Source organism: Protopterus annectens, chromosome 8.part1, assembly GCF_019279795.1.
Source record: "Protopterus annectens isolate FY-2018-M chromosome 8.part1, PAN1.0, whole genome shotgun sequence".
In the NCBI taxonomy this organism is placed as follows: domain Eukaryota; kingdom Metazoa; phylum Chordata; order Ceratodontiformes; family Protopteridae; genus Protopterus; species Protopterus annectens.
Window position 1 is genome coordinate 115804011 of NC_056742.1, and position 22550 is coordinate 115826560.

Sequence of the window (22550 nt, forward strand, 5' to 3'; positions counted from 1 at the left end):
TATATATATATATATATATATATATATATATATATATATATATATATATACATATATACATACATATAAGTAAGGGTGGGGTGGTATATGTTTGGTCGAGAATGTTTTCTGTCAATTATAATTCAGTCGAATGAGTTTTCAGTCAGCTATATTCAGTGATTTGTGATTCATTTTAATGAATATTCAATCAAATCATTTAGATCCACCAGACACATATGTCCGAATATCTGTTACCTGTTTTCCTGATAGGTAACAGTCTTACTCTAGCCATGTCAGTTCCATACCAAATCTAATTTACATGGCATGTTCTTGTGCTTGGGCTTCCAAGGTCACTAAGCACTCCATTAAGTGTATAATGATGCAGTTGATGCTGTTGCCAGGGCTACTACTGTTTCTGGGAAAGTTATGCTTAGAAATGGTTGGGTGAGTCTACTGAACTTCCCTGAAGATGTGAAGGTTCAGCTTTAAATTTTCCACTTGGTAAAGATTTTTTTTGAAAATTTGTCAGCTAAGGTTCATAAGAAGCTGGAAGAGAGGGGAAAGTTGCTGCAGGCTGTCTAACTGTTTTTGTCCCCTGTTCTCAAGTGCCAAAAAATTATTTCTCTAAGCCCGGGCCTTTCTTTTGAAAGCCATTCAACTCTACCATGCAGAATTCATCTAAACAATAATATAAGAAAAAAATAAGGTGACATAAAAAAGAAGAAAGATATCGAGAACCCTCCTTCCAAAATTAAAATGAATGACTATGTATGTTCTTTTAACCTCCCTCCCCATCCTAGCCTTCTTCCGGAAATTTCAGGCAGTCTTTCCCTGCTGCATTCATCTCTGGAAGCAGATAATGTCAGATGATTGGGTTCTACAAATAAAGTATGATTATAAACTTCAGTAGAAATTCCCTCCTATTCAAGTTTTAATCTCTCTTCCTCAAAAGAACCAGCTTTATCTTTTCCCTCAAATTCTTTCTGAGGTGGTGTCTCTGGTGTCATGTCGTACCGAGGAGAGCATCGTGGCTCCGTCCATGATGTGGGTCACTTATCCCCCACCCACAGAGTGGCTAGGGCACACACCATATGCTCTCTTTGTTCAGATGCTAACAAGGTTATTGGGGGCCCTAATGACTACCCGAATGTTGGCTCCTCCAGACAGATCAAATCTCCTTGTTAGGGATACCCAGTACAGGGGCAAATGGGCTCAGGACCAGTTTGGAGAGGCTTGTTGGTCAGCATACATAGGAGCAAGCAGCACATAGAGTAAAATAAACTAAACTGAACAAACATAACAAATTTCATTTTAGCTATGAGGCCAGTGTTGAATACAGAGAGGTAGTCTGATGTATGTCTAAAAGGCAGATTTGAATGGTGAGGACTGCACAAGAAGATGATCATTACATCATTTTTATTTCTTAATATAATATTCACATATCGTTAACTTATTGTATTTTGGGTAGGTACAAAGTATGTCTCTGTTATCCAAGGGAGGAAGTAGAAATTCCTAATGGAGCAGGTACTGCACATAACCTGGGTGTCAACTTTACAATGTTTGAGGAAGTCCTGTACTGTACTAATAGTACGTCTGCCACTTCCTTGACTTAGATTTCAGCTAGGGAGATGGCCATTACCCTTGCGGAATAGACATAGCTTAACCTTTTTTAATTTCATCTCTGTTGAACAGCATCAACACTGCCTGAGATAGGTGAAAGTCCATGACACTGTGGCTATTAAAATAGCTGTGAGCTCTGATTACAAAGATGCAAAAAGACACATTTTTCTGGGAGTGGGGTGGGGAGTTCGTACTTTCGTAATGTCTGTAATGTCTGTATTTCCATCCTTCTGTTTGATGTATTCTGCACCTCGCTTAGTATTCCTAAACCATATTTCCTGTAAACAAATTTCTGTCATTATCCTCATTACCTTCTCAATACATTCAGATTCACATCACTTCAGATCAAAACAGTATTTGTACTTTCCATACACTTTTATTCCCCCTTAATTACATCAGCTGCTTAACTTGTTGTGTACTTTTTCTCCAAGCTTTCCAATTTATCTGTACATATTTCACTTCTGTGTCCCTCTTTTTCTCCTATCTCACCCTCTTTTATTGACCTTTCCTCTTCCACTTTCTGGTCTTTGTTCAAGTTTATCTTCCATGTGATAATAGCAGAATGTATATGCTTAGTTTTTATACTTTTCATTTAGCATGAGAATTTCCATCTTGCCACTAAGCCTTTATAAATTTGCTTCACGTGCAGAGTAGTTGGGCCATGTGTGTGTGTGCGTGTGTGCGTGTGTGTGTGTGTGTGTGTGTGTGTGTGTGTGTGTGTGTGTGTGTGTGTGTGTGTGTGTGTGTGTGTGTGTGTGTGTGTGTGTATGTGTATATATAGATATATATATATATCTATATATATATATATATATATATATATATGTGTGTGTGTGTGTGTGTAAATACAGTGAATATAAAAAGGGTGCACCCTCTGTTAAAATGCCATGTTTTTATGATATAAAAGAGACCTGATGTATTGTTTTGCAAAATTTAGCCGGGCCTGAATTTTTTTCCTGTGTAAGAAAAGGCTTCCGTCTTGCAACCCTACCTCATAGTCCAGACATATGGAGAATATGGGAGATGGTTGTCACATGTAGTACACAACTCGTACTTGCCAGAAATTCCTGCAGTTCCTTCAGTGTTGCTGTAGGTCTCTTGACAGCCTTCCTGACCAGTTTTCGTCTTTTAGCAAAACAAAGTCCACTGAGGATTAAGTACCTGCGTACAAAAAACATGAAGTGCACAAAATAAATCCAGTATCTGATTGGAGAATGGGAGTAATTATCTCATTCATGTTGGTAGCCTGCTCATGTAGCCTTGGCCAAGAGAATCTTTAAGGCTACATGAGCAGGCTACCAACATGAATGAGAGAATTACTCCCATTCTCCAATCAAGTACTGAATTGATGGCCTCCAGTCAATCGTCTACACCTCCCATTCCAGGAGGCGGAATTGCAGTTGAATTGATGACGTCAAGTACTGTACCTGGGAAAGCCGTAACAGCTACCAACTCCTGTCAATCTTGAATGTAAATTTAGTTTGTTCCAATGGGGATGTTCGAAGTAAGACATCAGGGAATGTTTTACAGTCCGAGCGTACACAGAATTTTCTGATACTCCCCTTGCCTATAAAAGAATATCAGACGAGACCAAAGACATACAGAAAGGGAGTAAAGAGGAAGACATCATCAACCGATGAAGTGAATAAATGTTTCAAACAGAAGAGGTGAACATAGCCATGCAGAACTTAATTTTTAATATTTCTATTTACTCTGTGAGCGTTGAAGAGAAAGCTCTTCTCCATAAAGGTCTGTCATTTATTCCATCACTTAATACTGACATTATAGATGTAATTATTGATATGAAACAATTTATAAGAAATATTATGTTGAAAAAAATGTTTGGAAAAGGGAATTTGCAGGCCCGTGGCTTTAGGAAACCTAGCACATTTATTCCTAATTTACATCCATTACATGAAGCCTTTGACAGAGCAGTTGAACATGATTTAATATCTTTAAAAACTCATAGTAATAACACAGGTTTGTTTTTTAACTTGACTGACTCAGAAAGGGAAGCTATCAAGACCTTACAGGAAAATGTGGACATAGTTATCAGACCCGCTGACAAGGGTGGATCTGTTGTAGTTATGTATCTTTGTATAATTCCAAGATGAATGATATGCTTTCTGAATCTGAGACATATGCTTTATTAATGGCTAAAGGTTTAGATAATGTAATTAAAGATGCACAAGCACAATTGTACGACATGTTGATGTGTAGGCAGATAGATGGTGATTTATATAAGTAATTCTTGGTTGAGAATCCTGTTGTACCTACCATTAGAGGGTTACCCAAAGTGCACAAGAATGAAACAGATCCCCCTCTCAGACCGATAGTCTCTAGCAGGGGCTAGCTGACTGAGCTGATTTCGATATTCTTGGATAAATGTTTTAGACCTGTGATTAATAATATAGAAACTATTTTAAAGGACACTGAACATTTCCTTACATCCCTTTCTAGCTTTGTTTTCTCAGAACAGAACATTTATGAATTTATGTTTGTTACACTTGATGTCACCTCCCTGTTCACTGCCATCCCTAATGTTGAATGACTTTTAACAATGATGATACATTTTCTTTGTGATAAAATCATCCTCTATTGTATGCTATTGGATTTAGTTCTTAGTAATAATTTATTCTTGTATGATGAAAAATATTTCCTTCAATGAACTGGAGTGGCCATGGGAACTCCATGTGCCAACTCGTATGCCAGTCTTGTGATGGCATTTTGGGAATACACTCATATTATAACACATTCTGTTTATTCTAAGTTAGTTTTATACTATAAGAGATTTGTGGATGACATCTTTTTTTCTGTGGGGAAGCAATGAGATAGAGCTAGTACGATTTATCACATATTTAAATGAGACAACCCTTTTCCTGACATTTATAGGGAAATAGTCCCATTCAAGTATTGATTTTCTGGATGTTCATCTCAAGAAATGTGGGAATTGTATAACCACCAGTGTCCATAAGAAAACATGTAAGACGAACAACCTATTACACAGAGATAGTATGCATCCACCTCATATATACAAGAATATTGTTAGAGGACAAGGCCTGAGGACGTCTAGGCTTACCAATAATGATGATGAATACATATAAGAATTGCATAGGCTAGAGAATGATCTTAAAGCAAGAGGATATAAGGAGAAGGAGTATAATTTTCCATAGAAGAGGTAAAGATAGATAGGAAAGGGAAGGGTAAACCTTATTTTAGAAACCATTATTTAGATGAGGGACAGGTGAATGATACCACTGGTGGTGAGTCTAGTACATGTAGAGTAGTTATTCCTTTTACTAGGAATAACGCAGAGGTATGGAATGTAGTCTATAAGCACTGGGATATACTTATGGCCGATGAAGGACTTTAAAGTATTCTAGGTGATAGGCCCAAATTTCTTTAAAAATACAAAATCACTTAAATGTTTCCTATGTTATGTGAAAACAATACACAGGAATGCTAAAGTTATTTCTGAGAGGGTAGATACGTTTGGCTGCAGGAGGTGCAATTTTTGTAATTATATTAGGGAATACTAATGACTTTATTCATCCTACTACAGGGATATCTTATTATTTTTATAAATATGCAGATTGTAGGGCAAGAGACGTAGTGTATCTAGCGTCATGCAGCAAGTGCCCAGCATTTTATGTTGGGAAAACCAATAGGACCCTCAGGGAACGTGTCCGTGAACATATATATGCCATCAATAAGGAAGATACTAATAATGCCCTTGTGAGACATATTTGTGAGAGAGGGACTACACATTAAGTTTATTTTTATTGTATTAGAGCTAGCATATAGGAACTCCAGGTTAGGAAATATTAAAAATGTCATGGAAAAGATGGAAATGAAGTGGATTCTCAGACTTCAAGCTGATAAGGGCTTTGGCTTGAATGATAGAATTTCTCTTAAACTGTTCCTGGTGGATAAGCCACTTAAATAAATAAAATCATAGATTTTATTTTCTTATTAACTTTTTTTATATGATGTTTTGTATGTTGTTTTGATATGAAATTCTGCTTTACTGTATTTGTAAATTTGTATTAATGTTCTTAATTAGGGAAGTGACATGACTGGTTGATTTGAAGAGATGTGGGGTATTTAAACTGTTTTGTACTAGGGTTTATTTATGAAGTCTGAAGAAGTGTCGTTTTAGATATAAAAGCACTAACTCTATTAAAGTTCACCATTTGCTTTGTTTCTGCTGTGTTTGTGCCTTTCTTGGATTTATTTTGTGCAGTTTTTGTCTTGTCTTTTCATCAGTTTTGGAGGGATGTCCAGTTCTTTGCAATGTAACTGTTGTCCCATATTTTCTCCACTTTTTGATGACTGTCTTTACTGTGTTCCATGGTATATCCAATGCTGTGGAAATTGTACCTTTCTCCTGACTGATACCTTTCAACAATGAGATCCCTTTGATGCTTTGTAAGCTCTCTGCGAACCATGGCTTTTGCTGTAGCAGGCAACTGAAAATCCTGCTAGGACAGCTGAAATGAATTTGAGGTTAATCAGAGCCTCTTTAATTGATGGCAGGTATGTACCCAAGAAGACTGAATGTTGTAATTAAATCAAAAGGTGATTCAACAAAGTATTAGTTTAAGGGTGTGTACACTTATGCAGCCAGCTTATTGTATGTTTTTTATTTTTTATATTTTTCCCCCTAACAGATTTGTTTGTTTTTCAGTTGAATTGTACAGGCTATAAGTCACATTAAAGGTGGGAAAAGTTTTAAAATGATTTATTGTCATCTCATTTTTTTTATATCACAAAAAACTGGCATTTTATCAGGGGTGTGTAAACTTTTTATATCCACTGTATATATTCATTTGCATGTGTATTTATGTGAACAAGTCAGCAGTATCTTCTAACATTTTATATGTTCTGCTATGTAGAGTGGCAAGTTCTCAAAATTGTTTTCTGATTTCAGCATTTTGTTGGTGTCTTCTAATGTCACAGGTACAGGTGGAGCGGGATGAACTATATCAGAAGTTTGTCAAATCAATACATGAGGTTCAACAAAAGTCAGGCTTTAAGAATCTTCTGCTGGAACGAAAACTACAAGCTCTCACTGACACACTGGAAAAGAAAGAGGCACAGCTCAATGAAGTGCTTTCAGCCTCAAATCTGGATCCTAGTGCTCTGACTATTGTTACTCGCAAGCTAGAGGTACAGTTTCTTTTTGTATTTATTTTCATAAATTCTAGATTTTCTTGAGAAAAAGCAAGTTACTTTCTGGTTTGTGTGATTAACGTGTGTGTGTATAGATATGGATATATGACATCATATTCTTAAGGATAAAACAGAAAATACTGAATTAAACAAATAAAATAAAATGACTGAAAACCAAAAGCAAAAATTCTGAAATTATTTCGACTTTCTACATTGAAACTACCGAATTTCGTTCAGACATTTTTACTATTAGGAAAATTTAAAAATAACTGTACTCGCAATTTATTCACACTGCTTTCTATTAGAACATTACAAAATGTTGTAACTCTTAAAATGAGATTGTTTAATAGTGATGTGTAAGTCAAAGATAATATGTATGTGTTTACAATGCTGCAGCTAAGTCATAATGTATGAGGAAACATTTCTGTAAGTCGACGAGCTCAGTCTGTATAAAAGTCTGTCTATCAAGCTTTCCAGCATCAACCTTTCTCCATGGCATAGAGGGATGAAGCCTTGATAATAATTCAGATGACCCAGGATTGACTAGCAGTGTGGGTGTAGGAGGACCCAGTGAGGGAGACAGGGAGTGAGTAACCAGTGCCAGTTTTGGCCATACTACTGAGAGGAAAGTAGCATGTTGTGCTACATAACTAGCACTTACCAGAAACAAGTATTAAGGTATTGTAGTATGCAGTAGTACAAACTGAGACATGCAAGCTAACCAAAGCTGTGCATTTGCATAAGTGTTTCAGTTCTTCGCGTGCGTGGACGCAAACATAAATCTCTGGAAAAAGTGTACATCAGGCCTCTGCATGAAGCATTGGCTTGTAACTGCCATTGAAATGGCCTCCTCAAACTGTCATTCTCCTGTGGGGAGCTAATGAATAGGTTTTGTCACAAGGAAGCCAGTGGTCATTAGAATTCTTTGTGACAGCTGCAATCTCTAGACCCTTACTGCTGTTATATTCTAACTTCAGAAATAGAAACACTTTGTTTTCCAATACCAATTATTTTCTCTGACTGTGCATGCAACTTCTGTGTTGAAATATATTGTTATGATGATTATGGTAGGTGCTTCCATTAGAGTTGGGGTCTTGCCTCCCTGCAAAAATACTGATAAAGTGCTTTATTTTTTAGTACCCATTGAGTTTTGTTTGGTTTACTGCATACAGAAATTAGATCTGTAATGCTTTTCTAACTCTACATAGAAGATGGTCAGAATTAGCATTGTTTCAGCATTCAAAAAGGTTGATAGTCAAAGGGAACGTAAGGAGAAACAGAGAATTGCTGTATTTGTAAACAGTACAATTAGTCTCATTTATCACATGGTGATTAGTATTACTGGGATTTTTCACTTCCTGGCTTTGTTGACCTTCTGTTCCAGTATTTTATGTTCTTGGTGTCTTTGTGGGTTTTTTTTTTTACCGTGATTTTTCCAGATGATTTTCAAATCTTTGTACTTTAAACCACATGTTCCAGTTGGAGCCAGAAAGGTATAATCTTTAGCAAATGTCATATACAAAGGCATAACCAGTAGACTGAGTCTTTCTGGTTTAGTCATGTATGCATTTGATGTGGGACATTTTGGCTTTTTTGGTTTGGATCTTATTTGGGACACACCCATAATGTAATGGACATCAAGCATTTTGTTGGCTTTTTGTTTTAGAGCATAGCTTAAGTTCTCCACTTATGTGGTACTAAAGAGCTAAAAAAGTGAGAAACTTGTAATTCCTACAACCATTGGGATCTGGTTTATTGGCATGAAAGCATTAATAAAGATTTGTGGGCCATTATGCTTTCAAAAGCCAGTGTGTATATATATGTTTCTGTGTGTGTGTTTGTGTGTGTGTATGTATAGACATACACAGACATGTATTCATATCACAGCTCTCAACTTCTTGGCACAAAAATTCTGGACAAACCCAAAAATAATGGGGTGGGCCCCAATAATAGGGACACATTTTAAACATTCCTCTTCTAAACTTAGAATGTTGCTAAAATAAAAGGTCTTGTGTTACCATGCATTTTCTGAAGGCTATAAAGTCTGCAACTCAAATGGCTGTCATTATGTAGTGAATTCATTCCTCACTGATTTGCCACAAAAATACAGAAAATCACAAATTTTATGAGTAACAGACAAAAAAATGTTTGCTAAAAATCTGGACATTCTGCAGAAATCTGGAAAGTTGAGAAGTATGATTCACATATATGAGCATATGTATGCATGTACATATATATTGAGTTCTGAATCTCGAGATCTTGGAATCTCAAAATTGTGAACCCTCCCCAAAAACACCACTAAACATGCAAAAAACAAGCGTATGCAGGGGGGGCAAGCCCCCCTGCATCAACTTAAATATACCAACTCTGAGATCGTACTACAGCGAGGACAAGGGAAATCTCCCGGACCACGCTGTATGCCGATCTCCAGAATTTTGAAGTTTTAAAACTTCGATCATATGGTCTTCGATCATATGAGATTCGAAGTTTTGGACTTCGAAATACTGAACGTAACCATATATATATATATATATATATATATATATATATATATATATATATATATATATTTGTGTGTGTGTATATGTATATATATATATCTATATATATATATATATATATATATATATATATATATATATGTATATGTATAGTGGAATGAATAGTATTTGCCCCCTTCCTGATTTCTTATTGTTTTGCATGTTTGTCACACTTAAATGTTTCAGATCATCAAACAAATTTAAATATTAGACAAAGATAACCCAAGTAAACAGAAAATGCAGTTTTTAAGTGATGATTTTATTTATTAAGGGAGGAAAAAAACTATCCAAACCTACATGGCCCTATGTGAAAAAGTATTTGCCTCCCTTGTTAAATCATGAAGTAACTGGGGTTAATCCCATTTTTGGGAAAGCCAAGTTCAATTTCACTAGCCATACCCAAGCCTGATTACTGCCAGACCTGTTGAATCAAGAGATCACTTAAATAAATCCTGTCAGACGAAGTGTAGTAGGCCAAAAGGTCCCAAAAAGGAAGACATATTGCCGCGATCTAAAGAAATTCTGGAACAGCTGAGAAATAAAGTAACTGATATCTATCAGTCTGGAAAAGGTTACAAAGCCATTTCTAAAGCTTTGGGACTCCAGTGAACCATGGTGAAAGCCATTATCCACAAATGGAGAAAACATGGAACAGTGGTGAACCTTCCTATGAGTGGCCGGCCTACAAAAATACTCCAAGAGCGCAGTGACAACTCATCTAAGAGGTCACAAAAGAATCCAGAACAACATCTCAAGAACTGCAGGCCTCACTTGCCTCAGTTAAGGTCAGTGTTCATGACTTAACCATATGAAAGAGACTGGGGAAAAATGGCATGCATGGCAGAGTTCCAAGGCAAAAACCACTGCTGACCAAAAAGAACATAAAGTCTCGTCTCACTTTTGCCAAAAAACATCTTGATGATCACCAAGACTTTTGGGAAAATATTCTGTGGACTGATGAAACAAAAGTTGAACTTTTTGGGAGGTGTGCGTCCCGTTACATCTGGCATAAAAGTAACACAGCATTTCAGAAAAAGAACATCATGCCAACAGTCAAACATGGTGGTGATAATGTGATGGTCTGGGGCTGCTTTGCTGCTTCTGGACTTGGGCGACTTGCTGTGATTGATGGAACTATGAATTCTGCTCTCTACCAAAAAATCCTGAAGGAGAAAGTCCAGCCATCAGTTCGCGACCTCAAGCTGAAGCGCACTTGGGTTTTGCAGCAGGAGAATGATCGAAAACACACCAGCAAGTCCATCTCTGAATGCCTTAAAAAAAACAAAATGAAGGTTTTGGAGTGGCCTAGTCAAAGTCCAGACTTGAATCCAATTGAGAAGCTGTGGCATGACCTTAAAAAGGTGGTTCATGCTCGGAAACCCTCCTATATGGGTGAATTAAAACAATTCCGCAAAGAAGAGTGGGCCAAAATTCCTCAACAGCGATGTGAAAGACTCATTGCCAGTTATCGCAAATGCTTGATTGCAGTTGTTGCTGCTAAGGATGGCACAACCAATTATTAGGTTTATGGGGCAATTACTTTTCCACATAGGGCCATGTAGGTTTGGATAGTTTTTTTTCCGTAATAAATAAAGTTATAACTTAAAAACTGCATTTTGTGTTTACTTGGGTTATCTTTGTCTATTATTTGTCTAATATTTAAATTTGTTTGATGATCTGAAACATTTAAGTGTGACAAACATGCAAAAAAAATAAGAAATCAGGAAGGACCAAATACTTCTTAATTGCACTGTATGTTTGGCTTCGTTCCAAGTCGGACTTTCCTGGTTAACAAATGTTAAATAAATAAATAAAATTAAAAAAAAATATATATATATATATATATATATATATAGTCACACACACAAATATATGTGTATATGTATATATAGCTAGACAGATATTAGATATAGATTATATAGGCAGATACATACATACCAACAAAACTCTTCACAAGGAAGAGTGTAAAAATCAAGACTAAAAGAGAAAAAAAGGCACCTGAAATGAAAGTAATCTTCTTTATTTTATGATACCGTTAGCTAAGGTAGACTTTTTAAGTTTCTCTAGACAGGAGTAATTTACTGGGTCTGGCTCACGATCTAATTCAGGCTTTTGATCTTTCTTATAAACTGGTTTCTGGTAAATGAAAAAGTAATGCCTCTTTTCCTGAAGAGGTTCAAGATTCTGAATCTGGACAGGAAGATGGATGGACAGATGTAGGGTTTTCTCTTCAGATTTCTGACTCAGAGACCGCATAATATCTGATGCCCCTCTGAGGGGTTCTTTTTTTATGAGACTGTTTCCAGAATGTGACAGTATTAGTGTCCCAAGTTTAAAATGCTGTTACTTTACAACCTCCTACCCCTTCTTCATCATTTTAAGTTTCCTGGTAACACTAAATATAAAAGATGCTAATCACCTCATCCTGTTCATCCAGACTTGAGGTATTTCTTAAGATTGTGTATGCCTGGATCACATTATTAGATGTTCTTCAAGTTTCACTGTTGCAGTCATCGCATTTGGGTTATCTGCCTGCAGGTAGCCCTCAGCCGGCCTGAATACCAGAGTCATCAGATTTCTGTGTCGGATGCTATCTCTTCTTCCATGACGTCAGGTCATCAGGGGTATAAAACATGCAGCCGACACCATTACATCAGTCTTTCTTGCTGTGCAGTGCCCAAAGCAGAAGCAGTTCGCAAGTGCCGGTCGGCCGTCTCCTGAAATTTTCATTTTCGAGTTTCAGACCCGAAGTCTTCAAAAAAGATAAGTACCCCGTTGGCAATCCTTTTTCTTGCTCCAACCGATCTCAGTAAAAGTTAACAATTGTCTTGCCTGTGGAAAGCAAATACCTCATAGAGATTTTCATTCTTACTGCATCCCCTGTTTAGGTCCAGACCACGACTTCCCTCGCTGTTGGTTATGTGCCTTGTTCAACCCACGAACTATTCGTCATCGGGCTATTTTTGCAGCCAATTATTTTCGTACTTGATCTCAGAACTCTGAAATGGCTTTGTTAAGCCATCCGACTACTGATCTTCTGAAAAAACTTAAGGATAAAGACAGAGACAGACTGCATAGGTCCAAACCTGCCGACACTTCCGTTAAGCTAGTCGCCAGTCCACCGGTACTCAGTGAGGCGCTTTCGCAGCCCCTGATACCCACTACTTCAGATTCGCAGGCTTCTACTGAGACCCATTCAGAGTCCAGTATGCCGCAAGATGCTTCTTGACTATGGAACCTGCAGATGTCTCTACCTTGGGTGGGTCTGGAGCCGCTGTGCAGGCACCGGCTTCTGAGGGTGTATTCAGGCCTACAGACATTCATTTTAAACCAGCACAATTGTTTCCATCCAGAAGTTCCGAATCCCTCAGGCCAAAAACTCACACTATGCCTAGAAAACCGACGTCCAAACTGCGGGCTCAGGTCCATATGCCTCAAAAACAAATGCTTAGAATGGCTGAAGGCCTTATTACCTTAATTAGGGGAAGCCAGCCTTCCCCCCTCTAAGAGACCTAAAAGTGAATTTCTTTCTGATTCTTCTGCTCCTTCTGATTACCAGGATTTGCCCTTATCTACTTATGAAGATTCTGATGCAGACAATTCCATTCCCTCTGCTTCCCCACCAGAAGACTTTTCTTTTGGTGAAACCTTGCATACTCTTAGGGAGCATTTCCACTGGGAAATCAGGATTACTCTGAGTCCAAAAAGAGACTTCTAGAATTCTTACTCCTGCCTCAACCCAGGCCTTTAGCTATCCCTCCTGTTCTGGACATTGTAGATGATGCTTTCATGGAATCTAGCCTTACCCCAGACACTTTACCTCCAGCTCCCAGGAAACCTGACAGGTACTACAGAGTACCTGACTCTCACAAGTTCCTCTTCAAGAATCCTTCTATGGATCCAGAGACCATTTCCCAAGGACCAAAAGGCATTAAGGCTACTGCTGCCAAAAATCCTACCCCTTCTTATAGAGATTCTAGAGCCTTAGACAGATGGGGTAAGAAGGTATACACTTCTGCTACTTTGGCCATTAGGGCTCAAAATTGCCAGTTTCATATGTTAAAGTATCAGCAGCATATTATGGGACTACTTAAACAGAAAATGATGTTGATTCCTGACTGTGCTGAACACAAAGAATTGCAATATTTAACGCATTCTACAGAACAAGTTGGTAGACATACTTTGCAATGTGGTTTTGCCACTTTAGAAGCATCTTGCAGGGCTGCTGTCACTGGGTCTGTACTTAGAAGCCATGCTTGGCTTAAGAAACAGAACTTGCCAGATCATGTTGAAGCTAAATTACTGGTTGCTCCCTTAACCTTTTTGGCAAAAAAGCAGAAGAAGTCCTCAAAAGGATGGAGGAAGAAGCTAAATCTATGCAAACTGTTAAATATTTCTTACACGTACAGCCTCCCAGATTCAGTAGGCATTGGCCTTCAAAGAACTGGTCCTTTCCAGTCCCTTCCAGGCCTTCTCAGTCCAAACCCAGAAACAGTAGACCACCTAGGCTACAGTCTCAGGCTACACACAGACCTAAGCAGTGGGGGACTCCCACTTCCAAAGCAGGGAGTAGTAAGCCACCCCCTACGGAAAAATGGCACAGTGACTTAACCTTAACCCTTCCAAGCCCTGCTCAACTACCTGCTCCCTTAGGAGGAAAGCTTGCCCTGCATGCAAAAAAACTGGGAACTCATTGCCCAGGATAAATGGGTTTTGAACATAGTTTCCAAGGATACAGATTCCACTTTCACATACTACCCATCCCAAATGGTTGGCCAGACCTACCCCCAAATCAGTGGGCAGAGGCCCAACAGCATGTTCTCTCTCTTCTCAGTATCAGAGCCATTCAATCTGTCCCAGCAGAACAAAGGGGACAAGGTTTTTATTCAAGACTTTTTTTTTGGTATCCAGAAAAGACAACTACTGGCGTCCTATCCTGGACCACTCTATTCTCAACACCTTTCTGGTAGTTCCAAATTCAAAATGCTAACTCTTCAGCAGCTTCTTCCTATGCTAGCCAAGGATGCCTGGCTGGCAACCTTGGACTTAAAGGAAGTTTACCTGCACATCCCAATAAGGGAATCTTGCAGAAAATACCTACGCTTCAGGGCAGACTCCATGCACTATCAGTTCTCTGCACTTCCCTTTGGCTTATCTACTGTGCCCAGGGTATTCACAAAGTGTCTAGCTCCAGCCATTGCATTTTGCAGGCAGAGGAATATTCAAATTTACCCATATTTGGACGATTGTCTGATTCAGGCAGAAAGGCAGGACTTGCTATTACAACACCTGGCATTCGTAAAGAAACTTCTAACCTCACTGGGGTACACCATCAATGAAAAGAAATCTCACCTAGTACCCTGCCAACAGATTGTATTCCAGGGAGCAAGCTTTGAACATAACTTCCCAGATGGCATTCCTCACTCCGGAGAAACAAGTTTATTGACAACCTACTTCAAACTATTGGTTCATACGTTCTTAGGTTCATAGGTAGGTACTAGGCTACCGGCCCAAGGGCCTACGTAAGCCTAGCCAACAAGGTTCCTTGGCTTACGCCACCTAAGAAACTTATTTTCCTGTGCCACTGTTGAGCAGAGACCCAGAAGTGATCCCCGGGGTGTATTTCCTATTTCCCATCCACTCATCAAGATTTTTCTTGAAGAGTGCTAATAAAGAACTTTGCTTGACATAGATGGGTAGCCTGTTGCAGAGTATGGGAAGTCTCTGGGACAGGAATCTATCCCTCCAGCATGTCCTGTTTATTGTGGTGACAAGGTTTAGGTCCCTAGAGTGTGTAGCTCGGAGGGATTGGGATTTCTTTAGGTGTAGCATGTCCAACAGCTCTGGATTTGACATAGCTTTATATGTTAGGCAGAGATCACCTCGGAGTAGGTGATATGCTATGGAGTAAAGTTGGAGTTTTTTGAGGCGGTCAGTGTAGGGCATTTGTTTGAGGCCAGTAATCCTCTTTGTGAGGTACTTCTGTGGCCTTTCCAGCTGCTGCAGATGTCTTGTGAGGTACATTCCAAAGGCGTTAATGCTCTATAATGGGTCTAATAAGTGTCGAGTAGAGGGGAACAATGACCTGTTTTTTCCTGGATGAGAACCCTTTTATGATGAGGTGTGCCACGTAGAAGGACTTCCTGACTACTGTGGCAATGTGACTATCAAAGGAGAGACTACTGTCCACCTCGGTCCCAAGGTCTCTTATCACGCATTCGGTGATAAGTAGATTGCTGCCTATGTGGTAGTTCATGCATACAGAGTTTTTACCAAAGGGGATGACACTGCACTTTTTGGCATTGAGCTTGAGGCCATGGCTCTGACACCAGGCATCTGTCTCAGCGAGGCCCTTCTGTAGGATGTCCACATCATTTGAGGACTTGACTATGGCTCCTAGTTTGCAATCATCTGCGAACTTCATTAGCCAGAGGCCTTCTGTGTTAGCCTGTACTTCAGAGAAGTAGATACCAAACAGCAGAGGTCCCAGGATGGAACCCTGTGGTACTCCACTTGTCACTGCTTTGAGGTCAGATTTGGAGTCTGCAACTTTTACAGTGTGGATTCTGTCAGTGAGCCAGTTGGCAACCCATCTTGTGACATAGGTTCATAGGTTCATAGGTTCATACTAGGCTATCTGCCCGAGGGCATTTACAAGCCTAGCCTATAGTTTTGTGGCTTAAGCCACCCCTTTAGTATGGGGAACTATACCCATTATTTTGCTGTGCCTCTGTTGAGCAGTGACACTGAGGTAATCCCTGGGGTATATCTGCGATCTCCCATCCATTGGTCAAGATTTCTCTTGAACAAGGCCAGCGAGGTGCTCTGCCTCACATATACCGGGATTTTATTCCACAGCATAGGGAGTCTTTGGGTGATGAATCTATCCCTCCAGCACGTCCTATTAATAGCCGTGTTGAGGTTTAAGTCTCCAGCCCTTGTGGCTCTGACGGATCTAGATTTTTTGAGGTGAAGCATATTCATCAAATCTGGGTTTGACATGGCCTTGTATGTTAGGCAAAGGTCACCTCTGAGCAAGCGGTAAGCGACTGAATAGAGCTGGAGTTCTTTCAGTCGGGCAGCATAGGACAGATGTTTGAGACCCTTTATCCTTTTGGTGAGGAACTTTTGTGGCCTCTCCAGCTGCTGCAAGTGTCGGGTCAGATACATCCGCAATGGGGCATTGTATTCAATCATTGGTCTGATGAGTGATGAGTATAGGGAGACTATGACCTCCCTTGATCTAGATGAGAATCCCTTCATGATAAGGTGGGCAATGTAGAAGGTCTTCCTAACTACTTTAGCTACATGGGTGTCGAATGACAGACTACTATCAACCTGGGTCCCCAGGTCCCTGATAACTTCTTCTGTACTCAGTGGATTGCCACCTATTTGGTAGCTAGGGGTAACCTTGTTTTTCCCGAAGGGTATGACTATGCATTTTTGGCATTTAACTTTAGGCCATGGCTCTGGCACCAGTTATCCGCTTCTGTGAGACCCTTCTGAAGGATATCTGTGTCAGATGTGTTTTCTACTATGGCCCAGTTTGCAGTCATCTGCAAACTTTGTCAGCCATAACCCTCCTGTGTTTGCTTGTACTTCGAAAAGTAGATGCCAAACAAGAGTGGGCCCAGGACTGAGCCCTGTGGTACACCACTTGTGACAGGCTTTGAGTCTGACATGGCGCCAGCAACTCTGACCCTGTGGGTTCTGTCACTCAGCCAGTTTGCAACCCATCTTGTGATGTATGGGTTAACATTTAAGCTGATGAGTTTTTCAATGATACCCGAGTGGGGTATTGTATCAAAGGCCTTAGCCAGATCGAGGTAGGCTGTATGGACTGCCTTTCCTCATCAATGGCTTTGGTGACTGTTTCAAAAAGTCAACCAAGTTTAGAAGGCATGATCTGCCTTTGACAAAGCCAAACTGGGATGGATCCAAAGTCTGCAAATTCCCTATGTCTTTATTTATGAGGTCCATTATGATCCTCTCCATGGCTTTGCAGATAAGGCTTGTCAAGCTAATGGGACGGTAATTTCCAGGGTCGGTGGAGGCACCGCCTTTGTGAAGTGGGACCACAGTTGCAGTGCGCCACTCCTGGGTACATATCCAGAGGTAAGACTATGATTAAACAGCTGTCCTAGCTGTGGGTTTAATTCCTCGTTGAGTTCGTGGAGCACACAGCCGGGGACACCATCAGGTCCCATGGATGCTGTGTTTTTGCTTTGGAGAGAGCAGTTCTCACTTGGGCGTTGGAGATGTTTGGGGGCTGCAATCGCTTGGTATAGATATCTCTCCTTTGGGGAGAGGGGAGAAGTTTGCACTGTACCTGTCAGCCAGTATGTTGGCAATGTCTGTAGGATCAGTAATCTTCACATCATTATGAACTAGTTCTGAGCATATCTGGGAGTTTCCTCCCAGGTTTCTAACATAGCTAAAGAAGGCCTTATGATTGTCTTTTGAGTCTTTAGCTATTTTTCTCTCAAAATTTGCTTTGGATGATTTTATGAGAGCTCTTAGTTTTTACTTATAGTGATCAAGGGTGTCTTACCTTTTAAGGATTTTGCTCTATCTTGTAGTAGCTTCCTCCTTTTGTTGTAGAGTTTGTTTATGGCTGGGGTCCACCAGAGTGGATGCTTGCCTTTGGTACAAAGAGTCTTTGTTTTGCTTGGGATTGCCTTATCCATGCAGTCCTGCAGGTGCTGGTAGAAGGCATTTGTAAGTGATTCAGCGGCTTGAGTACTGTTTTCCGTCAGCTCGGGGGCCTTAAAGGAGACCACACTAGTCTTTAGAAGTGTGAAGTCAGCTTTGGAAGTTCTTTACTGTGGTCTTTTTTATTTCAGGTGGGGTGGGATGAGGACCTCCAGCGAGATTAGTTTGTGATCTGATCTCACCAGTGAGGGGTATACTTCCGGTGTTGAACATTGTGCTCCCATGTTCGTGATGATGAGATCAAGTATGTTTTCTCCTCTTGTGGGGATGGTGACTAGTTGTTCCATGGCATTTGAGTTTATGAATTCCAGGAACTTTTGGGCTAGGGTGTTTGGGCTTGAGTAGTGTTCCCAGTCTATATTAGGGTAATTGAAGTCACCTAGTATGATGGTGTTTGGTGATACATTTATCCCTCTAGTGTTTTCAGGAAGGCCATGTGAGGTTCCTGAGTTTGTGAGGGTGGCCTGTAACATGCTACAATTTGCAGAGCAGTCTTGCCTATGGTTAATTGCACCTGGATGGTCTCCGATGCATCGTGCGTTGCCACCAGTCTTGAGGTGTGGGTGTCTTTGATGAATATGGATACCCCTCCTTTCTTGGTATTGTCCGGATTTTGGGGCCGGAACGCATGATAAGAGGTAAAACCTGATAGTGCTGGGGTGCTCTCAGGAGCCTTGAACCAGGTTTCTGTCACTGCACAGACATCGATGTTCTCCATACTGAGAAGGGCCTCGAGTGCGTGCATTTTGAGATTTAGACTTCTGGCATTGAGCAGCATTACCCTTAGTTTTTTCCTTTTTGTGTTCTAGGGTGGTAGGTTTAGAATTTGAGCCTTGCCTAAAAAGGCACTATGGGGGTGGCAAGAGCCTTTGCCAATATCCGAATCCCAGGGTGACAGGTGCAAGCTGTCCCTTGCGCAGCGTGGCTTGTCCAGCATGTCATCCCAGGCAGACAGACATTGATCCCCTTTGAATGACACCAGAGTTTAAGCCAATTGTTAAAGCTGATCATCTTATCTCTGTATTGTGGCATCATTCTTGGTGAAGGTAGGATACTGCTCAAGGTCAGGGTCATACCTGCCTGGGCTACATAATCAGAGAGCTCCTCAATGTCTCTTTTCATGTAGTCCAAGGAGGTACGTCTCAGGTCGCTTACACCAGCGTGGACAATAACTGAGTCATATTTGTACCTGCTGTTGAGAGACCTGGGTGCTTGCGTTATGTGGCGGATTCTAGCCCGACAGGCAGCTTACTGTGACCTTCTCCTTACTCAGTCTGGTGAGCGGGACGTCAGTGTGTCTGACTATGGAGTCACCAATGACTAGTGTGTCTGGCATTGTGTTTGGCCTTAAGGGCTGTGACTGTTTGACACTCTGACTGTGAGGTCTATGTGTTGCAGGTGTTGTGTTCTGAGGTGGTGGTTGTTTGGGTGTCTGCTTTGGTGGCCTCTGCTGTTTTGGTAGATTTTTGATCAGAGCCGAGTATGTCTTTGTGTGTTTATGTGTATGATTTGAGGTTGTGATGGTACTATGTGAGACTGGGTCTATAGTGTGTGTGGTAACCTTCTCCTCCCGACTGGTCTTGCCAGTCCTATGTTGAGAGAGCTCAGCCTCCAGTTTGGCCGTATAGTTGCATCTCTCGCATGTATTTGTGTTTTGTGGGAGGAGAGGGTTGTCTGTGTACATGAGGCAATTGTAACATTGTCTCAATATTCCCAGGTTCACCAGCTGAGCAGGAGAGGACACTAGCAACTGATCCTCGACATGCTAGAAGGACTAGACAAAAAACTTTAAAAGAGATTCCGGGGGACGTGAGTGACCGAGAAATGGGGTTTGCCTTTTGGGGTGCTATCTATAAGAGTGCCGTATCAAGGTAATAAGTACTGTAGGAACAAGTGCTAGGTTTAACAGATAGAGAAAAGTCTACTTGGAGTCAAGTAGAGATGATCTTTTTAGGTATTAGAGAAAGTGCTAGTAACAGGGATGCTTAAAGGTAAGATTGAAAAGAATGCACTCTGCAGTGTGCACTAGAGAAGTTAGATATGAAAGTAGGTAACTTGAGTTTTACCTGTTTAAAAGTTAAGGTTTAGTGGAGAGTTACTATTTTAAAACAGCAAGATGGACTGAAAGGTGGTTACTTTTGTATTTTGGTACTATGAAATACTGTAGGATGGCCAATAAATTTAAATAATTGAAGGGGTGGGATTTCAAAAGTGATGGTTTTGTGATTACTCACATAAGCCAGTGAAAGTAGAGAGAAATGAGATATATGGTCAGATTAACATAAGAGGCGGGCAACTAGAAAGACAGTGGTATTTAACAAGACAACTTAAATGGGTGGGAGGGAGGGAAAAATTCTGCCTGACTCAGAACAGAGAGCTGTGGTCTCTTTTGAAGTTTTAATATGCTGTTAAACAGAATGCAAGCAAAACACAAGGTAAAGAAAACAAACTACAGTATTCAAAATATAGAAAGACAACACAGAAATACAAAAAATAACAGCAAACTAACCTTTCCTTCACAGCAAAGTGTAGCAGAGTCTGGATGAGCCTTTCTGGTAAAGCTCTGAAATGTTTTAGTTTACTCCTTAAATAGAAATTTTAGTTCCTAGCTCCACCCCCTCTGTTAACAAGTGATTAACCTTAAGTGACCTTTTCTGTCTTATGAATGAGTCCTTAATTAATCAGTTCTTATTTCTGCCTGACTCAGAACAGAGAGAGCTGTGGTCTCTTTTGAAGTTTTAATATGCATAGGGATTTATACCTAGTTTAGTGAGTTTAGCTATAATTCCAGAATGGGAGATAGTATTGAAAGCCTTGGCGAGGTCAAGATAGGCTGTGTGAACCACCTTACCCTCATCTGCGGCTTTGGTGACTGCCTCAAAGAAGTCGATCAGGTTCAGGAGGCATGATCTGCCTTTAACAAACCCGAACTGGGTGTGATCCAGAGTTTGGAGGTTACCAATGTCTTTGTTTATGAGTTCCAAATGGCCACAAAACCCCAGCTATCTGCAAGGAAAATACTGCAAGCCCTGGGGTTCATGGCCTCTTGCATTCTACTAATTCCATATGCAAGACTGCATATGAGGAAACTCCAGTGGTATCTAAAAAGCTTATGTCAGCATTCTCAGGACCTGGAAACAATGATTTCTATCATTCCTTGTATAAAGACAGAGTTCCTTTGGTGGGCAGAGGCCTGCTACCATGACAAGGGACTCCCTTTCACTCTAGCCCTGCCGCCCAAACCCTAACATCAGACTATGCATGAGGGGCTCACATGGCAGGGCAGAGCATTCAGGGCAAATGGAACCCGAGACAGATGCACCTGCATATCAATCAAAAAGAAATTTTAGCTGTACAGAATGCTCTGAGAGCCTTCAAAGACCGTATTCTTCCAGGACAACTATTGGTAAAGGCAGACAACACCACAGTTATGTGGTACATAAACAAGCAGGGGGGAACCCACTCGTACCCTCTCTGCAGACTAGCCATGGCTCTGTGGACCACAGCCTTGAGCTACCAAGTACACCTACAAGCTCAATTCCTGACTACTTAATCAGAAATCTCGTGGACCCACACTAATGGAAACTAGAACCCAAAATATTCAACCTCTTGTGGAGCAAATGGGGGACTCCAGAGGTGAACCTGTTTACCTCCCCTCAGAACTACCAGTTGAACCAGAAGTTAGTAGTTTATCAGCCATTTTGGGCTAATTTCTCTCTCTTTCACTTCCCTGCTATAAAAATGACATTTGTGCGGTTATGTGCACCGGGCAGCACCATTTAGCTAGAGTTGAAGTATTCTCGGCTCCACAAAGTCTACTCTTCAATTTTTCCCTTGGAACTAGACAAACCTTCAACTTTAGCACTCAAACCATTCATTTCACAGTCAAGCACTTGCTTAAAACTCATAGCAAGCACTAATTAACCCTAGCACTAGACCCCCCTATACTGTCCAGAAGGAAAAGGCTCTCTGTTCGTCCCCACCTGCAAACTAGGACCATTAATACATGTATTAATGGTCTGATGAAGTCAATGTTGTGTTGGTGAAAGCGCTTACTGAGTGTTCATTGTGGTTGCTTTTATTAAATATGTTTCTATATATTTGGTTGGAGTCGGAGTATATTTTTATGTGGACTGTGCTACCAGCTGACACCACTTTTCTGTTACTCTTACTTGTTTTCAAGTAATAATTGTTCTTATATACTATTTGAGGTCCTTTACCCAATAACTCATCCCTCTGTAGCAGTTCTGTCATACTGTCCAGTACTTGTTCAAAATCTGTGTTAATATCCTTAGAGACCTAGCAAAGTCACACATCAGAGCTGCTTGCTGTTAAATTCAGTATTGATAACCTACAGAAATCTCAAAACCGGTCTACAACTAGATTGTCTTGGTCACAAAACTTCCATGGTCATTTCCTTACTTAATTTCAGTAGGTAGCCCTTCGCCAGAAACATTGTTTTTAAGTTATCCACTTCCTAACTTAACATTTCATCCTCAGATACGGTATGGGACAATCTGATCTTTT

The 22550-nt window shown here is 40.4% G+C and overlaps 1 protein-coding gene across 3 annotated transcripts in view; it reads left to right on the forward strand.

The window, feature by feature from the left end:
- GAS8 (growth arrest specific 8) overlaps positions 1 to 22550 on the forward strand; it is a 517118-nt gene that overhangs the window by 343210 nt on the left and 151358 nt on the right. For all 3 annotated transcript variants that reach the window (XM_044081740.1, XM_044081739.1, XM_044081737.1), the window contains one exon: positions 6559 to 6768. In XM_044081740.1, the coding sequence (XP_043937675.1) occupies positions 6559 to 6768 (210 nt within the window). The remainder of the gene's footprint in view (positions 1 to 6558; positions 6769 to 22550) is intronic.